The 22,873-nt window shown below is 56.1% G+C and overlaps 2 protein-coding genes across 5 annotated transcripts in view; one reads left to right on the top strand and one right to left on the bottom strand.

The window, feature by feature from the left end:
- NSMCE1 (non-SMC element 1 homolog (S. cerevisiae)) overlaps positions 1–15,219 on the top strand; it is a 35,525-nt gene extending 20,306 nt beyond the window's left edge. For 2 of the 3 annotated variants that reach the window (XM_010837225.1, XM_010837226.1), the window contains exons 3-8: positions 5,842–5,963; positions 6,982–7,059; positions 8,259–8,405; positions 13,274–13,390; positions 14,429–14,549; positions 15,004–15,219. In XM_010837225.1, the coding sequence (XP_010835527.1) occupies positions 5,842–5,963; positions 6,982–7,059; positions 8,259–8,405; positions 13,274–13,390; positions 14,429–14,549; positions 15,004–15,083 (665 nt within the window). In that variant the 3' untranslated portion in view covers positions 15,084–15,219. The remainder of the gene's footprint in view (positions 1–5,841; positions 5,964–6,981; positions 7,060–8,258; positions 8,406–13,273; positions 13,391–14,428; positions 14,550–15,003) is intronic. The other variant, XM_010837224.1, reaches the window with a different exon arrangement.
- Positions 15,220–15,304: 85 nt separating this feature from the next.
- Positions 15,305–22,873, bottom strand: part of KDM8 (lysine (K)-specific demethylase 8) — a 26,048-nt gene continuing 18,479 nt past the window's right edge. For both annotated transcript variants that reach the window (XM_010837227.1, XM_010837228.1), the window contains exons 6-8: positions 20,736–20,885; positions 19,827–19,919; positions 15,305–19,751 (exon numbers count right to left, since the gene is read on the bottom strand). In XM_010837227.1, coding sequence (XP_010835529.1) covers positions 19,587–19,751; positions 19,827–19,919; positions 20,736–20,885 — 408 coding nt within the window. In that variant the 3' untranslated portion in view covers positions 15,305–19,586. The remainder of the gene's footprint in view (positions 19,752–19,826; positions 19,920–20,735; positions 20,886–22,873) is intronic.

The raw sequence follows: 22,873 nt of genomic DNA, 5'->3' as shown, positions 1-22,873 counted from the left end.
TCAGCAGTGAAGTTCTGCTGAAAGTGGTTGGGTTTTCTGGGATGACTCACAGTGTAATTTGGACTTTGCCCCACCTCAGTACCATCATGATGGGAGTCCTGTTGCTCCGTTGCCAGAAGTACTGACAAATAGGCCTCGGCCAGGGGAATGGCTGACGAGTAGGCTTCCTGCACTTATATGGACAGTTGGCGTCTGTCCCTGTCGCCACTCCAGCAATGTTATCATGGGTTTTAGGGCACTTAATGCATGTGGCCGAAATGCTGGAACTATGCCGAGGGCTATAAAGTAAGTTTTATGCCCTGTCATTTGAAGTAAGGCCCAAGAGTAGACTTCCTAGCCGAAATAACCTCTTGATTTTGGTGGGGGGAAATGTCTATACCTGGAGACACATCTCTCACCAATAGATTTTTTAAAAGAGCCCATTATTAAAAGCCTGTTCACTCTGCACCATCAGAGCCCTGAGCTAATCTCTGTTGTCACAGGACACTGTCATTTTTCCCTTTTTTGTTTCAGACTCCTGAGGGTTAATGGCACCAGGATGTATTGTTGAGTGTTGAAATATTTTTTTAACCTTTTATTATGGAAAAAGAGAGATAAGGAGAGAGAATAATACAATGCAGCCTCATGTACTCGTCACCCGGTTAAAACAACTCATGACTAATCTTATTTTATCTGTGCTCCTAACCGGTCCCTCGTATCATTTTGACGTAGTTCTCAGACCTCATTGCATATTTGAGTAAGAATTGTTTCCTTTTTTTAAAAAATGAATGCTCAAGTTCTTTGGTTGCTGTGCCAGGCTGAAGGCCACATGTTTGATTTCTGGTCCAGACTTTGTCACCTGCCCTGTGATTTTGGTTAAGTCCTTAACCTCTCTGACCCTTGGTGTTCTCTTTTGGAAAACAGACTCTACTGTATCCCCTTGGCAGTTGTTTGTGGGGCCTTTGATGAGATCCTGAGGGAACGAAACTGTTGCAGGTGCTTACGGATGGAGAGAACTCTTGCCTAGTCTGTGGGCTGTCCTCCTTTCATGCCTGCTCTTCCCAGCACTGTTCACTGCTCACCACGGAAGTGCCATTGTCAGCTCCCGTCTTCCAACTCGCCTATTGCACTGTTGGTCAAGAGGACCATCTTCCCCAGGCAGTTAATACGAAAGCCCCAGGCTGGGACGTGACCTCTCGCATATCTCTGCGGCCCAGTGTGCCTGCCTGCTGGCCTTGCCCAGCCCCGGGGTCTGCTCCCTGGCCCGCTGTGCCCCAGTGCCCGTGTCTGGCCCGGGCCTGAGCTGCCCTGTCTTCAGTGCGGCACTAAGGAGGACCCCCCAGCTCGCCCCACCAGATGAGAGGGTTCTGATGGGGCAAGTTGGCCCATGCGTGGTTCAGTCCCCTGGGGTCTTATTTTTTGCTGTTATTTCCTCTGCCTAAAATAGTATTTCCTCTGCCTAAAAATGTCCTATCCGTGGTGCCTAGTTTGGAACAAAACTATTTGTTGCTCAGAAGTTAGGGCAGCAGACTTCCTGCTGCCCAAGCATGCAGTGAACCCTGGGTTCTCATAGGTTTCTGGGGAGCAGAGACTGATGAATAAGAAGTCTGCTGGTTAAATTAAAATTTGTTTTTAAAGAAAAAGAGATAATGTATACAGTGATGGCCAGAAAAAAGTCTCTCAAAAGCAACTTAACCAGCCACAACTCCTCAGAGAAGCATCTCGTTGGTTCTCTGCTGCCCCAGCCTGTCCATTGCCCTGAGTCCCGTTTTTTAATTGCCCCTACGGGGAGGCACTTCCTGCTACAGAAAGAGCAGTTCTGTTCTCTTTTGAGTCCTCTAGTTCAGTTCCTCCCGTAGCTGTGATCTGGCCGAATGGTCAGGGCTGGACCTCCTCTCTTGGCTGATGGATGAGATGTTGGCCGGGCCCAGCTCCGCGCATATCCTTTGGGCATGGCCCTCTGACGTCCTTCCCAGGCCCTGCCTGCACACTCACTCTCTTTCTGTGTTGGCTGCGTCTCTCTTTGTGACTCTAAGGGCAAGTTCTAGAGGAATTAGATGTGACTTTGGTGGGGTCTGGGGCAGGGAATGTTCCCAGGGGACACTTGCTCTGCTCCCCAGAGGCCCCGAGGGCTCTTCTTCAAGTCCATGCTTGACCTGGGCTTCATTTCCGCTTGGAGGAGCTCGGGGCAAGTGCTTTAACTCTGGTATGTAAAGCTGATGATAGCAACTCACCTTATGGAGTTCGTGTTCTTGCAGTGATGAAACGAGCCCTGCATTTACAGGCCCGTTGTTCTCAACCCAGCAGTAGAACTTCACCACAGCCCACAAGAAAGGCATGGGTACGCATGCTGTGCATACAGGGAGAGACAGCACAGGGGCGCCGAGGATCTACAGACCCTTGCTTGGTCCAGCCATGGTGCCGAGCATGGTCATTAGTGTGGAGGCACCCAGCCTCTGACCCAGAGCTACCCACAGAAACCGGATACACTGATACCTAAAGCCTATCGTTTTTCCTTAGTTGATTTGGAATCTGAAGGGAAGAGCCATGTTATTTGTTAGTTTGCTAAAGTCCCTGGAAGTGGTAGAACCAAGACTAGAAATAGTTGCTTCAGAATCACGTGATACACTCGGTGTCTCATGCCCGGTATCATGACCCTGGACTCATGGGATACTGGGGCCAAATGGATCATTAGACACTCGTGTAGCCCAGACTTGCCAGCTGTAGCTTCTCTACTATGGGCTCCAGGGAGAGGGGGCAGAGCAGTGAAAAGTAGCTGCTTTGAAGGCACGGAAAGCGCAGCAGCACCTCACGGTCACAGCCCCTCTCCCTCTGCAGCGGCTGCGCTGGAGCCACCCCCAGCCTGCCCTGGGTCGCTCACTCAGACTGAGAGGCTGTCTGATAGGCTGCACATGGGTCCTGGGCCCACTGTTGGCTGACCTGGGACCTGACCCCCGACCCTGCCCAGCTTCCTGCCCTCCGGTTCTCTGGTTGTGGGGTCTCTTCTCCCCCCAAAGTCACACATATGGCAGAAAAACTCCAGGAGTAGGACAGCCAGATCTGGTGCCTGGAACAAAGTGTGAGAGGGGAGGATGTGCCTGAGGACTCTGGGGGGACAAGGCAGAGCCCAGGACCCTTGTCTAGTGGGCAGGGCAGCGAGGGGGCGTCTGGGAGCCTGAGGGGCGGAGCTTGGCTGGTTGGAGCTGGGGCGGTGGAGGAGAGAGGGTGGAGGGAAGTTTCCTAGGTATGTGTGAGGCCGTGAGGCACCAGGTGGCCTTCAGGGATCAGAGGAAGGGAGAGGCGGGCTTCGGGGGCCCCAGAGGGGTGGGGCGGGCCTGGGCTGGCCCTCCTGCTGCCTTGGTTGCCCCCAAGAAATCCAGTTGGCGAGGGGGTGCTGCTGAACAGGAGGAAAGCTTATTCCCAGGTGATGACGTGGTACCGCGTGTCTGTGGGAACCACGTGCAGGTCAGCCGAGGTGAGGACTGTGGCTGAGCCCTGACCGACGCTCACACTCACGGAGGGCGGGGTGAGTGGAGCAGACAGGAGCCCCTGAGCAGGGGGTGGGCTGCTGCAAGGACAGCGATAGGAAGTGGGTTTTTTTTTTCCTTAGATGAAAATATTTTGAAAACATTCATGTTTCTGAAAAGCAAGGCTGGACAATGAACCAGAGGTGGTGGGCGAAGGGAAGCACAGGGCGGCTATTAGCTCATCTCTGCAGACGGGCTTTCTGGAAAGTCCGAGGCAGCAGAAGGCTTTTGATCCGCCCCCCGAGTACATTTTTCTGAATGGCACCCAGGAGAGGCCTTTTCAGTGGAAAAACTGAATTCTCACTTTCAAAGGAGGTGGGACTTGCCGCTGTGTGTCACTTGGGGTAGATGGGGTAGCTCCTGTCCATCAGCAGAAGGGGGGTCTTGGTGCCTGGGCCTCCCCTCTCCACGGCCGAATTTTTCTGGGTCGAGGAGTCCACGGTGGAGGTGCTCTGCGTGGCGTGGGAGAGGAGGGGAGCACCAGAGCAGCTTTTGGAAAATAGTGTCCTGCAAGTTGGCTTTCGTACTAGTGAGAAGGAGGGCTCTTGCTCAGAGGCTCAGAGGCACAGAGGCAGGAAACGTGAGCGTGTCTCACTCCTCTGATCACAGTTTTACAGCATCTGTGGCCACATCGTCACATTACTGAACAATTTTTGCCACGTCCATGTACCATGTTTATTAATATGAATTTTTTCTTTCAGTTACTTTTTTTTTTTTTAACTTAAGTAACTTAAATCAAGGAAGGTTAGACCCCCGCTGTGATGCGCATCAGTATTTCTGTCCTGGTCTCCTCAGCTGTGCCTGTGACAATGGCTGTTGCCCTTACATTGGCCATGACCTCCACTGCCACCAGAGTGACCTTTTGTTTTTCTAGACTTTGATAGTATTTAGCAATTCAAAGAGCTTACACATACCTCTCTCTGTAAGAAGCCAAACAGATATCAAGTGCCCTGGGCTGACCCCCGGCTCACCTTAGTTCCCTTCCTAGCAGTGGCCTTGGTCATCAGTGTGGTAGATAACCTTTTTTCCTGCAGCATTTTGTTTTGTTGATTTTATTATTGCTTTATTCATAAATGTTATGTTGTGTGTTTTTCTGCCCTTTTTTTTTTTTTTTTTTCCCTTGGAGTGATTATTTTTCTAAGGCACAAATTTTTCGAAATTTGTTATTTTAGTAAGTGAAAGCAGTAATACGTGCTCTGGGTTTAAAAGTCTCACAGGGACTTCCCTGGTGGTCCAGTGATTAAAATCCCTGCTCTTCTGTTGCCAAGGGCACAGGTTTGATCCCTGGTTGGGGTCCCTGGTTGGGGAACTGAGATCCCACATGCAGTGAGATGAGACCAAAAAAAAAAACAAAAACAAAAGAAATGTCTCTCAGTTCAGCAGGGTGATTCCAGGACACAAGGCTGACCATGTCCCTCCTGTGCTCCCAGCTCTGAAAGGCTCCCGTGGCCCCCGGAGGACGGGCACACACCTCTGTACCCTCCGGCTCACGGGGCCCTGGGCCATCTGGCTCCCACCTTCCACTGCAGCCTCCGCAGCCCTCCCGGCCATCCCTCCTTCCTCAGCCAGTCTGCTGTCCATCCTCCCCGCCCCTGCAGTGCTCCCCGGGCTCTGTCCCGGGCTGATGGCCCTGGAGAAGGGTGCTGGCTTCCTTGTACATCTCTGGGCAGCACCTCCTGCCATCAGGGGCAGCAGGAGGTGGTTGGCACTCAGGTCAGGGGCTCCCAGTGAATCCTGGGCAAGTGTGCCCCCCTCTGCAGGCAGGATGGGTTCATAACTGTGTGAACAATGCTCAGATCAGGGCCTTACCCGGGATGGGTGCTCTGTGTGAGCGGCTGTTCCTACCATGGGGTTGTTCTTCACTGTTGCAGCCCCGGGCATGACACAGGGCCTGTGTGTCAGTGTTCAGTCAGTGCTTGTGTGTTGAATGAAGGGAGGAAGGACAGAGGTGGACGTGATCCCTGTGTGAGGCGGGCAGGGACGGAGGCTCTGTCGGGGAGCCTGGTTGTGATGCCCATGGCACCGAGGCACCTGGGGGGGACGGTGACCTGGCAGCAGGGAACTAGGGGTGGGGGTGGGGGTGGGAGGGTGAGGAGGCCGGGACTGCCGGCCGAGACAGGAAGACCTCGGCAGGCTTTCCGCCTCACAGCGCCGTCTGTTTGAATGCTCCAGGAAGGAAGAAGCCACAGGCACCGGCACTCGAGTACCCAGCAGGGCCGCGCCTTTGCCCAGGTGTGGCTTTGCTGCTTCGTGTGCAGGTTGATGGCAGATTGAAACAAGCTACACTTTTGATACAGCACCCTCCGCTTTTTTTCTTTCGCCTCTTTATTTCCAGGTAATGCTACCGTAGAGAAGTTGGAGGACTTCATCAACACAATTAACAGTGTCTTGGAGTCCTTGTACATAGAGATAAAGAAAGGTGTCACTGAAGATGACGGGAGACCTATTTACGCGCTGGTGAGAGCAGACAGAGCCCCCTGGTGGATGTTTAGGGAACTGCAGTGGAGACAGCCTCTGCCCTCCTTCCTGGGGTGCAGATGAAGGTGCACCCACCTCACCAGGGGCGTGGAGGGCGAAAGACACTGGGCCTGGCCACCTCCCTGACCCAGTCTCGTCTCTCCATGCTCGCTGCCGGCCCCCTGGTCTGTAGTGTCCTCTGCAGCCATCAAGGTTGGGGGTAATAGAACCTGGGCCTGGCTCTCAACGCAGCGCTGGCTTTATTGCCCCACCTGGAATGCCCCCTCTACCCTGAGACTGGGCAGCATGCCTTAGCTTTTATTTTGGTTGTTGCCAGGCATCTGCAAGTCACCCTAGATGAATGGAATATTAGGGGTAAAGGGATAAAAATGCCTTTTCGTTTAGAACAAGACATAGAAACTTTGGAAAGAAAGAAACATGTGAGGTCACTAAGCATTGAGACCTCGTTGGGGCCTCCTGCTGTGTTCACATTTTTTTTTTCCCTCCTGGCTAGGGAAAAGGATGTGAGATACAAGCCCCCATCTTTGGGTAGGGAACTCCTTTAGGCCTTCAGAGACCACGCTTCTACCAGCCAGGCCCACACAGAACGGGGCTCTAGCCCAGGGTTTCCCAAACCCTGTTCTGTGGAAGAAAGGGCTGTGGAAATGTTGGGTTAAGTCGGTGAATCAGTATTGTTTACTGCCAGAGTTCTCAGTGTCTTCTGCATTTGAAGCCCCACTAGCATGCAGACAGGCTTCCCGAATTCATCTGAGTTTGGAGCTGTCACACAACCTTGGGAGTTCTGAAATCTCTGAAAATTAGACATATTGATTGAGCTAAAGATTTAAGCTTGTAAGACTGGTTCCAAATTTATCCCCGTGGCCCACAGTGCCTGGACACAAAGTGCTCCAGGACTGGTGAGGTGGGGAGGGGGAGGGGAGGAAGGAAGAGCCTGCAGGTGACTTAACTGTGACAAGTGAAGGGCACAGCCTGACTCTCACGATAACTTATTTTTTAGGTGAATCTTGCAACGACTTCAGTTTCTAAAATGGCATCAGATTTTGCAGAGAATGAGCTGGATCTCTTTAGAAAGGCTGTAAGTACAGCAGCTCCCATTGCCCATCAGCCAGGCTTCTTACAGAAAACGTCCGTCTTTCATTAGAAATGGAAACTTCAACCTTCCTGGGTCCCCCTGCTGCCTGAGAAAGCCCTTTGCAGGGGCATGTCACCAAGTGGCCCTCTCAGAATTCATAGCCGCCAGGTGATTGCTGGGGAGCTTGCCACGGCCGCCTGGGAAAGAAGAGCTGGTCTGGGTTTGACTCCAACTGGTTGAATAGCAGTGACCTCCTGGGTATGGGATGCAGCTGAGCGGGTGTTGCTGCTCGAGTCCCAGGGTCAAAAACATCCCCGGGGAGCTTGCCGGAAAGGCTGAACCCTAGTCTCCACCCAGACTGCTGAATCCGAGCCTGAATTCTGAGAAGGTGCCCAGTGATCCATCTGCCCAGTCATTGGAGGGGCGCTGCTCTGCATGCCCGGCTTAAGAGCCGTTCACTCGGCCGCCTTGCCACTCCCCCGGGTGAGCACCTGGTTAGGACAGTGGCTCTCAGCCCTGGGTGCCCCGCAGTAACTGAGGAGGTGAAAGTAACGCGGGCGCTCTGGCCTCCCTCCAGGCCTGTGAGTCCAGGTCTCTGAGGTCTGAGTCCTAGAATCATTCCTTCCTAAGCCGCCTCTGGGGCTGATTAGCAGCCAGGGTTGAGAATCGGATTCTAAGATGGTAAATACACGGCTGTGTGTGTGTGTGCACGTGTGTGCACACAAGCAGCCTATCTTCCCGGTTCCTCTGCTCTGCTGTGGGCAGAAGTTTTAAGGCACCTTCCAGCCAGCTTCTCCTAGCCCCAGTCCACAGCAGCTCTGTGGCTCCCCGGTGTGTTCTCTTGCTGGGCCACCCTGGTGCCTTCCCTTCCGGGTTCCAGCCTGCCCACCTCTGAGTAGGAGGGGTGCTGCCCCATTTCCTTATTCATTCGTTCCTTATCTTCTCCATCTTCAGGGAGGTGAAGTGATCCTTCTTGATTCAGGGGGCATTAAGGTCCTTCATTTGGAATGCTGTTACAGGAGCAACTTGGGTCAAAACATATCTATGGCTTTTGATGCATATTGTTAAGCTGTTTTCCTGAAGAGTCCCTCAGTTCTGCCTGTGACATGAGTAGTCTCACTGCATCCCGCCAGGATCGGCATTATGGCCTAAGAGTTGTTCTCCCCAGTCTAATAGATGGACATGGCTCCTGTCTCTTCCAGTTGGAGCTGATTATTGACTCAGACACTGGCTTTGCGTCTTCCACAAATATTTTGAACCTGGTTGATCAGCTTAAAGGCAAGAAGATGAGGAAGAAGGAAGCTGAGCATGTGCTGCAGAAGTTCGTACAAAACAAGTGGCTGATTGAGGTATTTCTCGCTGTGGGTTTTCCAGCTTGGCTCACTTTTTACCATGAATCACACTGTTTCCTCCAAGATTGTATCGTATTTAATGGGTGTCCGTTGAGCTGAGGCCGTTCAGGTCCCTTTATCTCAGCAGTCCCCGACCTCTTTGGCACCAGGGACTGATTTCGTGAAAGTCAGCTTTTCCACAGACTGAGGAGGGGGGATGGTTTTGGGATGATTCAAGCGCATTGCATTGCATTACATTCCCTTCTCCAGGGGATCGTCCGCACCCAGGGATCGATCCCTGGTCTCTGGCACTGCAGGTGGATTTTTTACCGTCTGGGCCCTGGGGAAGCCCACTGTGCATTTTTACGTCAGCTCCACATTCAGATTGTCAGGCTTTAGATCCTGGAGGTCAGGAACCCCTGCTGTCTGCATGAAGCCCACAGTGACCCTGCAAGGAGGACCCTGTTTACTCAAGTGACCTGGGTGGGAAGGTCCAACTGGAAGTGGCAGAGCCAGGGTCTCAGGCAGCTGTGCGGGCCCTGGACTCTGAGCCCCAAGCAGGCGGTGTAGTGCGGTCGGCAGGAGCACGGTGCTGCTGCCAGATTCCGCCGCAGGTGCCCCGTGTGCCTCGGCTGTGAGAGGGGAGGAATAGCTCCACCTCCAGGTGAGTGAGGAGCAGGATGAGGGCGTGGGAGTCACGCCCCGGTGCTGGGCGCCCACAGGAGTCACTGTCCCCATCATGGTTATCACTGTCAAGTTCTCCAAGGCCAGTGCTGTTGGGATCCTTTCTCTTAGATGGTGGCCCTCAAAGAGCCAAGAGGACGTGTCGACAAGCTTTTGGAGAGGAGCTGTAGCAATCTTTGAAAGGTTCGAGTTTCTTGACACCCTGTGTCTATTTCTTTTGGCTGGAACAGTCAGACGTTTCAGTTCTTTTTCCACAAATGCACCACAGTTTCCAAGAAACCCGAGCCAGACAGGCTCCGTGCCGCCTTGCTCGCCCCGCTCCTGCCCCTCTGGGCTGTGTCTGGGCAGGACTGCTCAGAGGGGCCCTCAACTTCCTCACTTGGTGGTCAGACCTGTGGCTGGAGGCCGCTGCTGTGGTGACACGATGCTCACTTCCTTTCCGGGGAGAGCTCAGCTCTGGAGTCGTGGCAACCGTGCTCTGAGTTGTTGATCTCGGGGTGGGCTGCCCTGGCAGTCTGACCAGAAACATCTAGTTCCTGCAGTGCTTTCTGGACAGGAGGAACTGTCTGGAGAGGCCACAGTGGTGAGGGCAGGAGTAGTGGGAACCGCTAGTGGGGTCAGCGCCTCTGGGCATGTCTGCGCATCGTGTGCTCGTGTGCTCAGCCCCTGCGACCGCGGGGAGCCCTTCGCTCTGTTCTGTAGCTGAACCCACTGCAGCTCCGTGATCTGGGTGAAGTCCCCCACCTGGCAAGTGGCCGAGCCGTGTCCAGGCTCCAGCGAGTGTGACTGCAGGCCCCCATCAATTGCTTCGTCACAGTTTTTCTTCCTCTCTTGGGTGGATTTGGCAATACGGAATGTTCTCGGACAGCTCGGGTCATAACCGACCGCACTCTGTCCTCGGGCCAAGCTTTCTAAGGGCAGGGACTGGGACCTCATCTTTGTACCTCGTCACTCCTGGAGGCGCTGCTTACTGAACGTGGCCGAGCGGGTAGTTGAAGTTCCAGAGAACAGAATGTATCTCACACGTACCCCCCAGATGATACAAGAACTCCTCGTAGATTAGAAGGTACCGGCACTCATACAGTCCACGTTGGTACGAACACCTGTCGTCTCCCTGGGCCTCACCCTCTGGCGCCCTGGTACAGCCTCTGTGCCCGGCTTTGGGCCCACGGCTGGCCGTGTGGGTCCAGCGCACTTAGATGCTGTCACATTACGATGCAGGGCTGGGTGCCCGACTTTATCAGGACTGATGCTTTGCTGCCCAGAGCAGGGACGACTGGAGGAAACAACGCATCTGGGGGTCTGCGGGACTTGGCTCGGGCCCCAGCTCTTGTCCTCTCTGCTTCCTCCTTGGGGAACTGGACTGGAGGTGCTGGTGCTGCCTTCCTGAGGCCTGGGGGTTCTGTGAGTACTGGCCTCCAGAGCCCCGCAAGTCTTGAGGGAGCCCTCCTTGCTGACTGATCCCTTGGGCCTCGCGTGGACGAAGAAACAGGCCAGGGAAGGGGAGGGCATGGTGGTGAGACACCCCAGAGTCCTCTTCTGGCCTGGCCGTTCCCTCTGGAGGTGGCTTCTCGCTTCTGAGCCCGTTTCCCATCTGAAAGATGAGGACCGTGCTGGCTGGCCAGTGTTTTGTCCTGAGGGTGGAGTGCTCCCTAGGCTGATCAACACGGTCATGGCCATGTGTTCTGTGTCACTTTGAAGGACCAGCTGAGGGGCTATGGGGTGAGTGCTGGCTGGTGCTCTGATCAGCCTTCCTGGAGCAGCACCTTGACCGGAGGGACCATGTTTGAGTCTCACTCTTGGCCTCTCAGAAATGGGGCTTTCCTCAGAAGCCATGCTGGGGGACCTGTCCCCCAGCAGCACTGTATTCATTATGATGGGACCCCTTCCCCCCAGCCAAGTCCCAGGAGAGCCCTGCCCTGTGCAAGGCTCTGCCTTGGCACGGAGCTGCTGAGGCAGCTGTGCAGCCCCTTGGGGGCCCTGGGGGGCGGTGGTTGGGATCAGTGGGCGAGGCTCTGAGACAGAGGCTGCCTCAGAGAAGTGTGGATGCTCGGAACCTGGGCATCTGCTGGCAGCTGCACGTCCACATGGCCTAGGGACCAGTCCCCAACACAGGGCCCCAGCTCAGGATGGTTGTCAGGCCTGGGAGGTCACTTGGGGTTGGATCTTCCTTGGAGATCGAGGGCAGTCCGCCCCTCCTAGTGACAGAGGAGTGAGCGCCATCGTGAGTGATGAGCACGGGGCACTTCCAGGCAGCTAGTAGGCGTTTAGTAAATGTGACTCAAACCTGACTCTGAACTTGAACTTGCTCACTTCAGCCTTGGCATTCCTCCTTGGGATCGATGCGAGGGCTGTTATATACTCTTCCCCTTAGATGTTTATCATGACACGGCCGAGTGCTGGGCCACACGTCAGGTGCTAGGGACACAGGGTGAGCAAAACCAGGCCTGGCTCACAGTCTGGGGAGAGAGATGGAGGTCAGCCCCACTCTCGCTGAAGTAAGAGTTGCAGACAGAGAGGAAGCAGCGCTCACAGGGGACCTGCCCTCAGTGGAGGAAGTGGCACCCCGCTGCAGGCTGGGGAGGAGGCAGCTGATTGGGGTGGGGACGACGGTCCAGGGTAGAGGGAGCGGCCTGCACCCGAGCGGGCAGGGTGGGCTCAGGGAGCTGAGAGGGGCCGGGTGCTCTGGGGAAGGGCACAAGATGAGCCTGGAGGTGGGCAGACAGGGGTTTGGTTCTTCAGCCCAAGAATGGCAGCGCCTCAGGGGCTGGGCCTCACAGAGGTCAGGACTCCAAAGAGGGTCCCAGAGGGGTGAGCAGGGGGAGGGTAGATCAGGGTGGTGGCCATGGAGACAGCCTTGTTGTGGACTTGGGGCTTTTGAGAAGGTAGTGGCCACAGGCCCCAGGACGGCCTTGGGCCCCGCCCTCTCATGCCCAGCACCACGGGGCACAGAGCTCCTGTCCCCTTCCTGACTGGCCCGACTCTGCGGTGCAGGGCACCACTGCCTCGTGCTGGGCCTCCCTCCACTTGCGGGAGTCCTCGGGCTCTGTCCTGCCTGCTTGCCCTGTTCCCCACGGTCGGAATTCTGGCTCTCTAACTCTGCGCCCGTGCCCATCTCCTCCTGGGTGGTCACTTGCCTGACATTGGAGGCCCGGGATGAACGCACTTCCCTGGCCGGGTGGCACCGCACACACTGGATGGAGGCAGGAGTCATGGGGATGGGGTGTGGGGTGGGAGCAGCAGCCCCTCGTGTGTGGGGATGGGGTGTGGGGTGGGAGCAGCAGCCCCTCGTGTGTGGCGTTAGGTAGAGAAGCGGCGCAGGGGCGCTGAGCCAACCCGGCGCTGCAGGCTCTGGGGGCGGCCCCTGCAAGGCTTGCCCCCCGCCCTACTGTGCACCTTTGCCCAGGACCCCACTGGCAGCCCTTCCTCCCCCAGGGCTACAACATGTGCTCAAGAAGTTCCATCCGAGTTCCTTAGTTGACTTGGATGCATAAATGTCCATGAGCTTCTGTGACACTTGTCTCCAGTCAGGTCTTCCTCATCCTGCCTCTTCGTTGTGAGTTGGCCGTAGGGTCAGCCAAGTTTTTCCATATTTCTGGCTTTCCCATGATTTGGGGTTACACAGCGTGTGGACTGTCTGTATATGGGAACCAGGAGGCCTCACCACGCCCCACACCACTTGGTTTGGGGCCTCCCTGGACCGCCTCCAGCATCGTCTGTGAAGTGGTGTGGGCGGAAGTGATCTTGGATGGTCCAGGCAGAGTCTCCAGGCAGTGGTGCTGGGAGGCACTGCAGTGCTGCTCCCTGGGGTCGGGGTGGGAGGCACTGGGGGAGGGAGAGGAAGGAGCAGGGGCCTGGCTCAGGGCTGTGGGGTTCACTCCATGGGGTCGTGGCTCCCTTTCCCGGCCTCTGTCCTCATCCGGGGGTGCTGGGGCAGCTCCAGGATTCCCGTCTGTGAAGGCACGAGGAAGGTGCTAAGGAAATGTGGGGCGGGGGTCCTCGCCTTGCTTTTCTTTCAGATCTCTAAGTTTTCCCCACTTTAGACTGTATAAGGGGTCAGTGTGAATGCCTGCGGGGCGAGGGGTGTGTGGACCTCTGCCCCTTTCCTGGCCTTGGGCCGTGGGAACAGAGGTACCTCCTGGGTGGGAAGCGGGCCGGGTGTGCCAGTTCATAAAAGATGCCCCCGCCTTGCGTCCCCGCAGAAGGAAGGGGAGTTCACCCTGCACGGCCGGGCCATCCTGGAGATGGATCAGTACATCCGGGAGACATACCCCGACGCCGTGAAGGTCTGCAACATCTGCCGCAGCCTGCTTATCCAGGTACCCCGGGCCGGGCGGGGCACACTCTCCAAGACTCACTCAGGGCCCAGGCCTCTGACGACGGGCATCTCCTCAGAAACGTCTGACAACAAGTGCATGAAGGCCTGCTTCTCCCTGGTCCTTCAGTTCTGTCCCAGGCGCTTTTTATTTTTTTCCTCAGAATGGCTCTCAGAAGTCTGTGTGGCCCATATTATCTTGGCAGCAATGCGCCAAGCGTCTTTCTGTCTCATCCACAGATTCCCGTTGTCTGTTTGCCTCTGAGTACGTTGTACAGCTTCAGACCAGAGCAGCTGGACCAGTGCTGGTGGATTCTGTGTGTGTCTTTCTGCTTTAGATTTTTTTTGATGCGAACTGTTTTTAAGGCCTCTATTGAATTTGTTACAGCGTTGCTTCTGTTTTTCTATGGTTTGGTTTTTCAGCAGTGAGGCAGGTAGGACATCAGGTCCCTGACTAGGGATCGCACCCGCACCCCCTGTGCTGGAAGATGAAGTCTGAACCCCAGGAGCACCAGGGAAGCCCCTGTGTTTCCTCCTTTTTCATTCTCTCTTTTTGCAGTTATCACTTGGACTGGGCTGGGCCTCTTGGCACATGCATCCTTGGGCACCTGGTGGTTATTTTTCTTAGGTTGGAATCCCAGGAGTGGAATTTCTAGAACAGAGCGTGCACACAGCTGTTTAAAGCTCTGCCCCATGTTGCTGAAGTGCCTTCTGAAAGCCGTGGTCGTCTTCATGCCCCCTTCAGGGCCCACTCATGTTCAGAGTCCAGGCTTGGGGGCGACCTCGCTGCTCCAAGAGCCTGGCCGCCACCCACTCTGCCCTGCTGTGGCCTCTGGAGCCCTGAGCTTCTTCCCTTTGCGCTCACTCGTCAGCTGCTTTACTAAAACCCACTGCGCTGAAGACTCAGAGTTGTTCTCATTATCAGTTTGGGGCCTGGAAGACAAATAACCGAGCCAGTGGGATGCCTTCCTTGCAGTCTCCTGAAGGGTTATGAACATGGAGGTGTGTAGCGGGCTCTCAAGCCATCACCTTCTCATTTCAGGGTCAAAGCTGCGAGACGTGTGGAATCAGGATGCACTTACCTTGTGTGGCCAAGTACTTCCAGTCCAGCTCGGAGCCACACTGCCCCCACTGTAACGACTACTGGCCCCACGAGGTGCCAGGTCTGTGTCCCCCAGCCACTCGCTTTCCTCCTGGCCTGTAGCAGGGCTGTGTGTATGGCAAGGCCGTGTGTATGCTAGAGTGTTCGTGCTCGGCCCTGAGGGGGCACCAGGGCGGGGGGTGGACAGGGCACCCCAACAAGGGCTCCACATGTGTGCGGGCCCGGGCCCCGTGTACTGAAGTACCTTCTGCAGTGCGTGGAGGCCAGCCTGCTTGCTGGCATTGGTCCAGCAAGGTGCTCTGGAACCCAGCAGAAACCCTGAGACATGAGAGGGTCTGGTACAGTAGACGTGCTCCCCCGCAGCTGTCTCTGGAGGAAAGCACATCCCCAGACTGGGGCTCATCCTGCCTCCCTGGAGGGTGAACTGTTCGTGGGACAGAGTCCTTGGCACAGGCTTGTGGCTGGGGGCGTCCACCAGCCCCGTCACTCACAGTACCTCTGGCTTTTCTGTACAGAAGTCTTCGACCCCGAAAAGGAGAGGGAGACCGGTATGTCCAGATCAAACAAAAGGCCCTCGCGGTCCCGGCAGCACTAGCCAGGCCCCTGCCTTCGGGGGAGTGACCGCCTGCCCCATTTGGAAGAGAGGCATCAGTTTCACGGTTCACATGGATCACCTTTTTATCTTTTACGTTCGCTTGTTAACAGGTTTGGAATAAACTTGCTCAGCAGCCTCTGTGGCCTCGTCTGGTGGTGCGCCCTTCTCCTGGCACTCACTGAGAGCTGGGGGCCCGGCCTTGGGTCCGGGCTGAGGCTGGCCGAGCGCCTCCTGCCCAGCACGGCCCAAGGCTACTTGCTCAGGGCAGCGTTGCCTTCGGTCCCCAGCTTTGGTCACTGGTCCTACTCACACTGGCCGGCCTGACTTACTGGACGTGTGGGAGCCTTGGCCTTGGGCCCGCCCCATGCCCCGCATCCTCCCTGGCCCGAGATGCACCCACCGGCCTGAACGGCACGAGGCTGCGGGAGGGGCTGTGGCCATGTGTCCTCACTGGGCGCTCTGCCCCGCCTGCAGCTGCCCTAAGCCAGACCCAGGAAGTCGGCCTGGATGCCGCCTCCTCCTGGGCCTCCTGCATCAAGCCTACCACCAAATCTCATGCAGCCCACCTGCCGGATGGCCCTCAGCCCCACGGCCACCACCCAGGCTGGCCCAGCTCCCCTCCCCTGCGCACTGCTCCCGGCTTCTCCCCCAGGGTCACCCTCCTGTGGTGCCCGGCCGCCCCTGCTGAAGCTCCTGATGGCCCCCGTGGCCCTGAGGCTTAGGCCACAAAGGGGCCCTGTGCGTTTCACTCTCCCCACTCCCACTTCCCAGGGCGTGGCGTTTCTCTGTTCCTGAATGAACTTTCCTGTTCTTACCCCGCAGCCTGCACACATGGTCCCTCCGCCTGCCTGCTCTCCCCCCGCGTGTCCTGCCCTTCCCGACAACACCTGTTCACCCTTTAGATCTTGGTGAGGCGGTCAACACCTCCATGCCTGGTCCCCCACCTCCCTGCACGTCCTCGACCATCACTTGCCACACTACTTTAATTCCCTGACTCACCTCCCTTCCACCCCAGTATCAATCAGGACCCCTTCAGTCATGATACAAAACCCGACTCAGACTGGCGTCAGCACGGAAGGCCGGGGGGGCTCTTCAAGAGGCTTGATGTAGTGGGTCCAGGGGCATCCCCACGCATCTGCATCGCTATCCCCACCCTGTTGTCATGTGTTGGCCTCGTGCTGGGGCTAAAACATGGTCTTCCAGCAAATCAGCCTCTTTTCTTCATGGTAGCAAAATGGCCGTTGTACTTCCTGGAGCCAGCCGCTCACCCAGTCCCCACTGTCAGGAGGAAGAGGGCAGGTCTCATTTAGTGGCTCCCTCATCTCAGCAAACATCCAGTCTGCATACTTGTGGAAGTGGGGTGGGAGAGTCCAGGGGGCACTGGTGACCTGGGTCTCCCCTCAGCCACAGGAAGGAGCCCCTCCTGAGCCACATGGCCGAGTGAGGAAGAAGTTTCAGCAAATTGAATATGATGTTATGGGCAGAGAGGGAACGAGCCGTGGGCGCTGAAAGAGTGGGGTGTCCTCCACCCGTGCAGGGAGGGACATTGTGCCCGATTCACCTCTGTCGACGGGTGTGGAGTGTGACCCAGGTCCAGCCTGGGCCCTGAGGCCCGCCTCCCAGGCGGTGAAAGGTGTTCAGCTGGAGCCCGTATGAGCCAGGCTGGACCTTGGCCCAGCCTTCTGAGGGCAAATGCAAGCCTTCGTGAAGCCCTGTAGGAGCCCCGACTAGTGGGGGTGGGTGTGTGTGCCAAGCACACTATGGAAACCACCCCCATCAGCTTACCCAGAAAAGGGATTTCTCACAAGGCTCTGAGGAATCTCGCTGAAAGTACAGCAAGTCAGGAGAGCTGCTCCAGAAAAGACAGTCTTGGACTCGGGCGTTCTGGCTGGTGAGACCCCTTCCCTAGCCACAGTGGGCACCAAACAGCAGCTCCCACTATCCCGTCCATCCTCTGCTGTACCCTTAAGATGCAGGCAGCCCCAGCTGCCGCACTCTCCAAGGCTGCACCCCTGGGGAGAGGGGGTCCTCCACAGTGCTGTTCTAGGCAAGGGGGCAGGAGGCCGGGGGCCCGGAGCAAAGCAGCACCCCGCGGCCTGCTGCCTGTCTGAGCAGGGGGCTGGGCGGTTGAGGAGGCAGGGTCGCACCCGGCTGGTGCAGAGGAGGCTCTGAGCACCTGCTGCTGGGCGCTGCCCTGCTGCCCTCTCCCCTGCATGGCCACCAGTGTGAACTTCCTGGGGACCCCAACCCCCAGTTTGCAGGCACTCAGGGCCCGTATGATCTGCTCCGCCTGTCCCCCAGCACAGCCTGTCCTCCACTGCCCAGCGCTCCCACTGGTACCCTGACCGTGTTACCCCAGGGGTCACTGGACCAGGGACACTCACTGCTTACCTGCTGTCAGGCCTCCCCCTTCTGTCCTCACAGGGCAGCTCCAGCAGACCTCGTCCCTCCTGCCCTGGGACAGTCCAGGCCCTGCTGACCCCACACGCCCTCTCCAGCGCTGCACAGTCCCCTTCCTCGCCAAGGCATTCCTGCCCCAGGGCCCCTGCAGCTGCTGCGGGGAGCACCTTCCTCAAGTCTCACTGTCAGTTCCGGATTCCAGGTCCATCAGGCTTCTACTCAGATGTCTACTGTGATGTCTCCATCTGACATGGGACATCTGCTCAGGCAGCCAGGCCGTGATATGTTCTAAAGAACATTTCCCCTAGTCCCTAACTTCAGAACCAGAACCCAGATGACCCGCTCCTCGTCCGTCATCCGCGGCTCAGAGCAGGACCGGGCCGCTGTGGGAGCTGGAGCCAGGGAGGGGTGAGGGCTCCACAGGCAGCTCCGGAGCAACAGCTCGTCTGCGGCCCCGCGGCCATGCTCCTCACTGGTGGCGAGCCTGTGGACATGGTGGCTTTCCTGTTTTATGCCTCACTACCTTCAGCGGTGTTTTTACTATAAATTCTTCATATGAAAAATCAGGTAAATAACTATTGATATTGCCGGGTAGGGGGATAAACGACCTCACGAGCACCTGCTCAGAGCCCTCAGTTCCTTTCTAAATGGCTCTCTTATTTCCCCATCCATCAGGCCAGGCCCTGGCCTGGGCTCACTCACAGAATCAGTCCCTCGGCCTCCCTGCAGCTTTGACCATCAGCCCCCGCTCTTCTTGGCCAAGAGGCAGCTTCCTCTAGGGCCTATTCTTAAGGTCTCTCCGCTCAAAACTCTGAAGCCCCAAGACCCACGTGGTGAGGTTCAAGTTCCTTGGCCCGATTACAGAGGACATTAGGAGCTAGTTTTGGCTGCCCATCAATGCTTTCTATCCCTGCCTCTCCCAGTAGCTGGAGTGGGGTTCAGGGGGAGGCTTTCGAGATGGGCCTCACCAATCAGAGCAGCCACCCTGGCATCCTGGCGTTGCACCTGGGTGGGCCCAGGTCCCAGGCCTGCCGGTCAGAACCCTCCCTGGGGTTTCTGAGCTGTGGGTCAACGGGCAGGGATCTGGAGTTGACCTGCTGGGGCCATCTCCCCCAGGGGAGAAAGCTACCCACCTGCAAGAGAGGAAAGATGGAAACCAAGGCCAGACCAGCAGACGTGCGTGGGGGGAGGGAAGGAGGCCTGGTGGGTGGAGGCCTGGCCCCGGGCTTCCTCCGCAGCTCTTCCTGCAGGTCTGTGATACCCCTGCCCCCAGCATCCTCACCTGGTCAAAACTCAAAACCAATGTTTTATACAAACGAAACAAATGTGTTTATGTGAAGTCTGAAGCCTCCGTCTCTCCTGACCTAAAACCCTCTTTGGAGAGTAGTGACCCCTGGGTAATGGAGACAGCAAGGCACAGGAGGGGAGCCTACCAGACGTTCTCTTTCTTGACTGGAAACCAGTTGGTGGGAGGGTGCAGAGTGGAAAATCCACCAAGCGAGTGGGGGTGAGCACTTCTCTGAAGGCAGGTTACACTTGGGTAACAAAGAGAGAAACCACCCCAGACTCCCCACCACCCAGCAGAGGCCTGAGCTGGGTGCCCACCCCTGTGACTGGGCCACGGCCACCGTGCTCCAGAGCCCGCAGGCTGCGGCTGTCCTGACGGACCAGTCAGCACAGACCGGTGTTAACAACCGAACCAATGATGAAGCCTGGTGACAGCAGCTGAGGTCTGCAGCACAGCTCCGCCCATGCCCCATCCCTGGAGCCCTCTGTGGTGAGGGCCAGCGCTGCCCTGTGTTCCAGATGGAGACGCACACAGCGGAGCTGCCTGCCCCAAACCACACAGCAGTTCAGCGATGGGGCCGGGCCTGAATCCAGGCAGCCCACCTCGGAGCCCAGGAGCTTCCATGCGGGCTGTGGACCTGGACTGTCCTCCTGGGGGCCTGCCTGCCTGCCTCCGCCACCCACAGTGGCCGGGCCGCCCCTGGGCCTGCGTGTCTCTGACGAAGGTGTCCTCAGGCAGCTGGTCTCTGGGCCAGGCACAGTGTGAAGGATGTGTGACCACGAGCACGTTCTGTGTGCCCAGCCCCCTGCTCTCGGCTACGACCACCAGAAGCTGACGGAGAAGCTCAGGTCCAGGGCCCGCACGTAATGCCAATGCTTCACCGGGATGAAGAGGACCTCACCCGGGGACAGGACGCAGGACAGGAAGGGGGCCTCAGCAAACCTGGGGAACTTCTCCAGGTCAGGATTCTCCACGTCGACCTGAGAAAGCAAAGGGAGTCACCCGTCTGGTTTTAAGAGACAGGGTGGGGGTCCCACCGGGTCCCCTAGGCCCACCTGGCTCGTGTTGTGAAGAAGGTGTGTGTCATGGGGGTACAGCGCCTCCGACTCCTGCGGGGAGTACAGCCGGATGTACTTCCTGCCCATCACCTGCAGGGAAGAGACCCCCTCCATGAGCAGGTGCCCGCTGTCCCCGTGCACGCCCTCCCCGCCCAGGCTGCCCCACTCCCAGCATTCGTGTTAGGTTGTGTGCCTTTGCTACTGTCCTGAACAGTCAGTAGGCACTTGGGTGTGGCCACTGCTGTTTAAGTGCTTTATGTTAGCTAATCCTCGCCATGACCAAGGCGGTTTATCATCCCCTCGCCCCGTTTTACAGGTGAGGATGTGGAGGCACAGAGAGGCTGAGCTGCCCACGTTCGCAAAGCTGAGAGGGGACAGCTGTCTTCATACCAGGTGGTCTGGCTCCCAGCCTCTCTGCCGCGCCCGGGGAATGGGCCCTGGGCTGGAAGAACACTCGGGCTTGTCAAACCTCTCTGCCTATGACGGAAGGTTTTATAACAGATGTCCCCCCGCCAGGCCCCTCCCCTTATAACACACGCAGGCTCCCCTGTCTGCGTCCCAGGAAAACCGCCCAGTGGCTGAGCAGCTTCCCTGTATTCGGAGAGGGTTCTGGCAGAAGCCAGCCCAGCTCTGATGGACAGCAGGCGGGCAGCAGCCGTGGGGGCACTTGTCCCGTGCTGGGATGGCACCCCGGCCCTGCTCTGCCTGCGTGAGGCGTCTGATGGGATCCCAGACGATGCAGGAGTCTGGAAGCAGCCCCTCGCCTCCCTGAGGCCCAGTGCCTTGTCTCTGGTTTCACTTTGGTCCACGCCCCCGTCTGTGGTTCATCTCCGTGGTGTTTAAACATGGAAAATGTGTGGCTGGGCCAGGAGGAGGGGGAAGGCCGAGGTTCTGAGCAGCTCCAACCTGAGCTAGGAAGTTCTGCTGGGGATCCTGGTGGAGTGGGGAGACGGTGCCTTGTGGACCAAACCAGGCGTTGATGGTGATCTCCTCTTCCTCCCCGTCGCCCAGGCAGCAGTAATCGGGGATGCTGATGTCCTGCTTCAGCTCCGGGATCTGACAAAGCAGATGAGGTGGGTTAAGGCCAGGCCTGTGCGACTCAGCAGCCTAGATGTCAACCGCCTCTTAACCAGAAGGCCAATACCGTCATCTTGTGTAATATGACGCTAGCCACATTTTACTGCATAGGAATTAAAAAATCAATTTTAAAAAGTAAATATATAATTACTAGGGAAGGGTTATAATTTTCAGATTTCTTTCCATGTCACATGCATTTTATCTTTATTTCCTTTTTTAAAAAACCTGACACCACTACTTTGTCTTAAAAATAAACCAGCTTACCATTTTCTAAAGCTATCACATTTTAGAAAGTCAAAGAAAAAAAGATGGGACTAAGTATTTATTTATCAAATCTCTGGAGAGGAAGGTTTTCCCAAAATTTACTGATGGTAAAGCAATCACAATCAGTACATTTAAGGTAAATGAAAGTAAGTGTATTAATATAAAATAAGTGTATTCCAATAAAATGGAAAACATCTGAACTGTGGTAAATGATGGTTAACGTAGAGCATTCATATAAAATAATAGGGATCCCAATAGGTAAAGTTACACAAATAAGCAAAGGACAAAGATCATACATAAAAAGGCTTTCAGTCCCATCAGCAAAGAAATACAAATTAAATACTGTCATCATTTCCTACTAATCAAATGAGCAAAGACAGAAGAAGTGATAACACCCAGTGGTGCTGAGGGTGTGGTGAAGTGGGCAGCCCCATGCCAGGCTGCGGGTGGCCTCAAGTGATCATGTGTGGACATCTTAAAGCCGTGCAGACCTTGACCAGTTGGAAGTGAGCTTGTGCTGTGCCTTTGTGTGGAGGTGTCCTGGGATGGGGGTGTCCTCCAGGAGGACTGACGCTGGGGCTCCGGGGGAGGTGGGGGGCAGGCAGGCAAGGCTGCACGAGCAGGTGGGTGGGCTCACCGGCCCCAGCATCATCAGTGAACATCTCTAATGAGATAAGAGTCTCCCTCGGCTTATGGTGGGGTTGCGTCCCAATAAGCCCATGGTAGTTTGAAAATATCAGAAGCTGAGAACAGAACATCATAGCTGCGCCTAGCCTGGCTTAAACGTGCTCAGAACACTTCCGTTAGCCTACAGCTGGGCAAAAGCATCAAAGGCAAAGTCTATTTTATAATGGAGTGTTGACCGATATCACCCAATGTATTGGATACCGTACTGAAAGTGAAAACCAGAATGTCATCCAGGTCCAGAGTGGCTGGAAGTGTATCCGTTGCTTACCGGTGTGACTGTGTGATGGACTGCCTTGAGGGACTGGGAGACCCAGCCCAGCATCACACAGTATGGTAAACATACCACTAAGTCCAGGAAGAGAACACAATTCAAAATCCAAAGTACAGTTTCTACTGATGCCTATCACTTTGGTACGACCATGAAGTTGAATAATCATAATTTGGGGACTCTACTTTAAAACAGCAAGTACCCTTGTGTAGCCCCCTCGTGTCTTCCTATCCCCCACACCCACCCTACTTTCCGACCAGACTGAATGCAGCTGGGGCTCCGTGGCCAGGGCTGGTGAGGAATCCAGCACCCAGAGGGAGGGGCCGGAGCTGCCTTCTACAGGTCTGGTCAGGAAGTGGTTTCAGCCAGTGTGAGTGGTTTCCTCTGAGACTCTGGTTCTTTCCAAACGAGGCCAATCTACCGTAGCCCTGCTGAACCCCAACTGACAAGACTGCCTGCTATGCTGGCAAGTGCTCAGGGACTCTGGGAAATTAAACATAGAATCAAGTTTGGTCCCCAAAATGTTGCAAAGGGGACCCACTCTGCTAGTTTAATCAGGGATCTTCAGAGTGAGCTCTCCAGGTCTGAAGGGACACCTGCAGGCGGATTGGCCATTCCTTTAGTGCACACATCACTAGGGAAGGCTGGAATGCTCTCCCTGCAGGGAGCTTGGGCTGTTTTGCATGTAAAAAAGCTGCTGTGTTCACTGCTTTGCGCTGACTGAGAAGTTCATGACCTGAGGTGCCTT

The sequence above is a fragment of the Bison bison genome, unplaced genomic scaffold (genome assembly GCF_000754665.1).
Source record: "Bison bison bison isolate TAMUID 2011002044 unplaced genomic scaffold, Bison_UMD1.0 scf7180017864072, whole genome shotgun sequence".
Lineage (NCBI taxonomy): Eukaryota > Metazoa > Chordata > Mammalia > Artiodactyla > Bovidae > Bison > Bison bison.
The sequence above is the reverse complement of the archived record's forward strand: the minus strand, read 5'-3'. Positions and strand labels throughout refer to the sequence as shown.